Below are 6,012 nucleotides of genomic sequence, written 5' to 3' on the forward strand. Positions count from 1 at the left end.
TTTTCCCCTCTATTTTTCTCATCTTAAAACTAGTCGTAGACTTTGGCCATATACCATATTGAATACATATATGATGCAGCAGAAACTTGCAACTGGAAACATAGTCGCCCGAACAAGATCGAGAATGAAGTTAAGAGTTCAACAGTCAATAACCCTACGCGCTTGATAAGCAACTATACAAATTTTTACAGCTATTCATATTCATTCATAGTCCATTGAAAGTTAGCTGCGATAAAAAAAAAAAAAAAAAGAGGTAAAAGCCGAAGTGAACATAGAAAAAAAGAAAAAGAAAGGAGGACATAATAATATCAATGATAAAACTTGGGGCGAGGTAAAGATTTTCTCAAGAGTAAGCTTCTCACTATTAGATTTAGAATGAACCATGAATTCATCGTTCACTTGGATGGAGTTGCATCTTCGGTTTAATTTGCACGTAATATTTTCCGACACCATAACTAGATAGAGCTCGGTCAATGTCCCTGTGACTCGAGAAGGATATTGGTGGCAGCATTAATGTCGTTCCTGGCATGTATGAGTGCTTGTCTCGCTGAATTCCTATCAAACCCCATCGAAACCAGTGTGCCAATGGACTCCTCTGGTGGTTCTAGCAAGGTTGATAATAGAGCTGGAGCATTTGCCTGTGCGGAATAAGGAGGAAGAGAAAGTGAGAGAGAGTGAGAGAGAGAGGGGGTACGGGTGAAGAAATTTTCTTGAAAAAAATTATAGCTGTTAGTCGATCAACTTCTTCAATCAATATTAACCAAAAGCAAAGCAGAAAGTGTTGATTACTGGGCAAAATGGTAATTTTGTTCACATTCATAGTCGATAGAAAGAACATACCTCCGCTCTTCGACTGGCATAGGTCGGTGCGCTTCCTAGAACATTCCTAGATGATCTGGTGGGAGATGTGGTCCCGGTAGATGGCCAAGACAGTCTTGAGAAGAACGAGGCTATAACTTCAGGAAACTGAAATAGACAAGTACTACCTAATTAGCCAGTATGATAGTTATCACAGCCAGGTAATAGGTAAGAGAAAAACATTAGAGTTTCAATTTCAAACAGCAATTCTTGAATAACTGTCATGTATCTTTCCAAGTCCAGAATGGCCAATCAAAATAGCTCGTGATATAGGATTTCCGAGGTGATAATAGGCTAAAAGTATCTATCAAAGCAACAGAAAATAGAAATATATGTAAATCAGTTTTAAGGTCAAAGCTTCCCTTCTTACACTCGACGAAACATTAACTACAAAGAAAACCCACATCATATACTTTTGCATGCTTCAGGATGGGGTATAAGTTGGCTCGACAATCATGATATCAATATCTAATGATGTGAAAAAACAGATTTATTTCACAAAAGTTGAACGGGTAAATGAAGGAAATGTCACCGTTTCATTGACATTACCGAAATAAACTGTTTACCGAAGAAACTTCGAAAGAGAATTTTACGGATGACATGTGATGCTTTGTCGATGTAAATGTAAAAATAAAAGACAACCAAATAACTAACCTTAACCCTGCGCACACGGAAAACATTCAAGCGATATAAGGAACCTGCTAGAATACCACAAATCCCCGGTAGCATGGATCTTCTCCATGATGACAAGAATAGCTGCAAGAAACAGATAGTGAGCATAAAACTAAACAAGCATTAAGAAAAGAAAGCAGAAAAAAAATGCAAAGTGTTACATGCCTGTGTCAAAAAGCATGAAAAGCAATACATATAGGGTAAGGGGATAACCACAGTACACATAAATTACCTGAAGACCGGCTAAATAGATAAAGGTCTTGTCGGAAAAGTTGAACCTAAACACACGGAACCTTGTTGAAACAGGAATGTCGAAAAAGAAGGGTACAAATGAAGCAAATATAAGGCCATAGGGTCCAGATGTGAGTATATTCAAGGAGGGATCTGTCAGGAAAAAAAAGACTGTCACTGCATGGGCTTGTGAAAACAACAATGCATAATACACTTCAAATAGATACTTAAGTTCCATACCGTAAGCACAGAATTCTATGAGCAAGCAATTTAAATAGACAAAGGAAAAAATAATTAAGAACCAAAAAAACAGGAGTGAAGGAATTATTAAAAATTCAGATTCATATTAGAAGACACTGTAAGGATCACAAATTTACCACAGAACTGCCACTAATATAGCATACAATCATCATATAGCATATAACCGAATAATCCACTAAAGTTGACAACTATAAGCGAGTCATGCTACCTGCAGACAAGATTCTACTTCCTATGATAACTCATATGAGTATAAGTACCACTTAACCTTAAGCAAAGAGGCCCATAATAGTAACTCAAGAATAAGCGGCAAACAAAATTTCTCTATAGTCCCCTCCTGCTCATCCAAGAAATATAGAGTACGAAAAGAAAACGAGAGCAAAACTCAAGTGGAAAAGGGTTTCGTCATATGGTCAGGGTGCAGTAGAGTACAACGTATGAGTTCTTTAAGATTGGTTCGTACTGTCCTCGTTAAGATGTGCTCATTCAAGAATTATATACTTTCGAACAGAAAATTCATACGCACAAAAAGTTCAAAATCCAGACAGTTTTCAAAGTGGTTCCACATGATACCTAAACAAATAAAATGATCACACCTTTAAGTAGCCACTGCGCAAGGACTTCAAGCAGTAAAGACGTGATGACAGAAAATAGGATAAATACCTGCACGAAAGGATAAAGAAAGGGTAGTTAGTTTTCAATCAGTTGTTCATTTAACTGATTTAACATGTAAAATATTATTTTATAATGACGAAAACCATGAAAATAAATTTAGAAAAAATATTGGTGAAGTGCTGGGAAAAGAATAAGGTACGAGGCTATATTTTTCAAGCATACTGCATAATAGATTTCTCTTCGTCTTAAATTTGAAGCAGGGGAATTTAAACCTTTCTGACACTAATAATGCAGTAGTGTGTTTAGAGGTTCATCACTTTTCTTAATTGTATAAATCTTAGAATCCATTTGGATGGAAGGATTTGTTGGGGGGGGGGTTCAAATCCATAATAACACATCCCTTGGACTTGTTTGGATTGAGGGATTTGCCAAGGAATTTCAAATCCACACCCTTCCTTTTTAGTTGTTTTTGGAGCAATTGTGGTGGATTTCAAATGACACCAAATTGGAGTCATTTCAAATCCCTTCCCCAAATCAAATCATTCCATCCAAACGGACCCTTAGAATCTTAGAGGTGACCTTATACTCAGATCAATGGCAAATACTTCAATCTGAGCAATTAAAACTCATCAAATAAGAATATAATCAATCAAATAAGAATGCCCTATGAATTGAACTTAGTAACCAGAATAGGATGCCTAGGATACCATTATTTTGTCATAAATAGTTATCAATCAATCAATTTTAAACCACCCACTTGCTCAAAAGAATCCATACAAGTAAAGCTTCCCGAAGAGACTGACATTGTAGGAGATTTCTTAAAAAAGGAGATTATGTTACATTTCCATTTTGTGAGCTTAATGAATATGTTTCATTTGCCATGTATAATCTGACATGGCATAAATAAACTAATAGCAAAATTTTAACCAAGTAAAATATTTTGAATATTTATATTTCCTTCCCTCCCTGCATCGCCAAATCCAATATAAGGAAACGAGTCGGCAGAAAGATCAATGATTTTATATTACTTTCTCCAATTGTTACAACTATAATTTTGCAATATCAGCTTCTTAAAAGATACACAAGCAAGAAATTGAGCTTGAACAAGAACTTACTGTGTATTTATTAGAACCAATTTGCCTCTCAAACACGCGGAAGTAGTACAGCAGATATATTCCAAAGACTAGCTCTGGTGTAGACGAAAACCCAAAAACTGTAACTATGAGCTTCCATATTTGAAGTTTCTTAAATATATCCTGTCAAGAGCAAAAACCAAGTTAGTGGAAAACATAAATATCTTTCAATAAACGATCATAAATAGCAAGGCCATAACGGGGACTGTTCTTCTCCTCTATTAACACATGCATACAAGATCAGAGTATTCATAATATTTTTGGAAAAAAAGAAGAAGAAAAATAGGACATTCACAATCAGCCAGTAAATCAGATAGTAGATAAGAACTCATCATCTAGTGAAGGCTTGAAAGGAGAATATGGAAGCATTTTATATAGAAAGAGAACCGTATATATAAATTAAGGTAACCTACAAAGATCCTATGAATATACAGCTGAAGCTTCAGGCTAGCTCTCAACATGGCATATTTGCATCAAAACTAATTACATTGCCATATTTTTTTATGCTTATTAAGTCGGCAACAGCATCTAGCGAACATTTGCAGTCAACACAATCTATGTATTATGTAACGGTAAAAAAACCATGAAGCCAAAAAAGCAAGTTCCTTATCTACGTGCCAGAAAAACCACATGAATTCAAATAATCTCTAAATAAAACTGATACTTGGATAATTCCACTTTACACGTGGCCAGACGAGGAATCAAAGGATGGAATCTAGAGCTCAATGACATTTTCAGTAACATGTGTAAACAAATGAGCTCGTGTGACGATCTCTCACTCCTTAATGGTAAAAGATAAATATAGCAAAACGATAATCAAACATAACTATTTCCTTCTCAGCCAGCATAATCAAAATTAAGGAAAAAGAAGTCCAATATTTGAACAAAATCAACCAAAACGAAACCACCTTCTAATCACGAAAAAAAATCAATGCACGTGTTATTGTTTCCTACTCCATCCAAACAAACACATTAGGTTGGGTGAATTCAACAAAATATACAACTAAAACAACAATAGCATAAAATAAGAACCAACCCCAACAAATTTAATATATTAAAAAAAAAAAATCAAGGGCACAAACAGCATATCTATAGTCCAATCATAATCAGGAATAAAAAAATGGAAATGAAAAACAAATCCACGAAAGGTTAAAAAATACCTGATAAGACCATGGGAGATTTCTGGAGCGACCTTGGATCCCAAATACGACTGTAAACAGAGCACTCGCAATTACTATAATCCTTGTTACCGGCGCATTATCTGTCAATTTACAACAATTTCAGTTCAGAAAAAACCCCCAATCAATTCAATAATTTTAAACCTAGAAAAAGCAACAGAATCGAGAGAATCAAACGTACTGAAACCAGATGGGCCGCCGTTCATCTTCCAGGCGAACCAACCACCTCTCCAAAATCACTGGGTACTGATATTTATGTGAGGTTGTATATATCTATCTGTATAATATATATATAAAAAAGTGTGTATATATACACACCTTTCTTCGATCTTCTTTCCCTAGATATATATATTTTTGTTTAATTTTTCTCTCTGGAATTCTCTCTCTCTCTCCTCTCTTTCTCTCTCTAGATCGTTTCTAATTTCTTCTACAGTTCGGAATCGTCGTCGTCTCAAATGGTCTATCTACCTACGCGCTTGGTGAAACGGGTTCGGGCTGACCCGCTACCCGTTTTTCGATCATTTAAATATGGGTATTACTATTTGCAGCGGTACTTTTACTGAAATTGGCTTATTTGCAGCGGTAGCTTTTTCATTTTAATTTTTCCAACTTGCAAATTCTCTCTCCTACTCCCAAACACTCTCTAGAAATTTGAATTTCGTAAATTTTTTTCGACATTCAAACCGTACAAACGAGGCTCGATTCCGGTAAGTTTTCGATTTCCTACTACTTTTAATTAGTTTCATTTCCAATTTAGGTAAAAACACGTGTTTAAGAATAGATCTAGCAAATTTCGAAAAAAAAAAAAAAAAAAAATTGAAGCCCCCGTTTTCTGGAGCACGGAGAACTCAAGAACATTGAAGTTCCCGTGCTCTGCAGAACGGAGAATTCAAGAAATCTTGAGATCTCCGTTCTGCAGAGCACGGGAACTTCAATGTTCTTGAGTTCTCCGTGCTCCAGAACACGGGGGCTTGACGTACCCGTTCTCCACAAGACGGGAGTTCCATGAATTTTAAATTTTTCGAAAAAAAAAAAAACATTTTGTGTTTCCCGTGTTCGGGAGAACG

General features: G+C 35.8%; 1 protein-coding gene across 1 annotated transcript; it reads right to left on the reverse strand.

The window, feature by feature from the left end:
* Nucleotides 1-71: 71 nt before the first annotated feature.
* On the reverse strand, nt 72-5,475 carry LOC105949365 (Ubiquitin-associated (UBA) protein). The gene is made up of 8 exons (XM_088824283.1): nt 5,127-5,475; nt 4,928-5,028; nt 3,750-3,890; nt 2,616-2,682; nt 1,763-1,914; nt 1,513-1,614; nt 841-966; nt 72-638 (listed from the first exon to the last, which is right to left on the reverse strand). The coding sequence occupies exons 1-8, from the start codon at nt 5,149-5,151 to the stop codon at nt 471-473; spliced, it is 882 nt and encodes a 293-aa protein (XP_088680409.1). The 5' UTR covers nt 5,152-5,475; the 3' UTR covers nt 72-470.
* Between the last annotated feature and the right edge of the window lie 537 nt (nt 5,476-6,012).

This window comes from Erythranthe guttata, chromosome 10 (assembly GCF_056151865.1).
Source record: "Erythranthe guttata isolate IM_541 chromosome 10, IM_541, whole genome shotgun sequence".
Classification (NCBI taxonomy): Eukaryota; Viridiplantae; Streptophyta; class Magnoliopsida; order Lamiales; family Phrymaceae; genus Erythranthe; species Erythranthe guttata.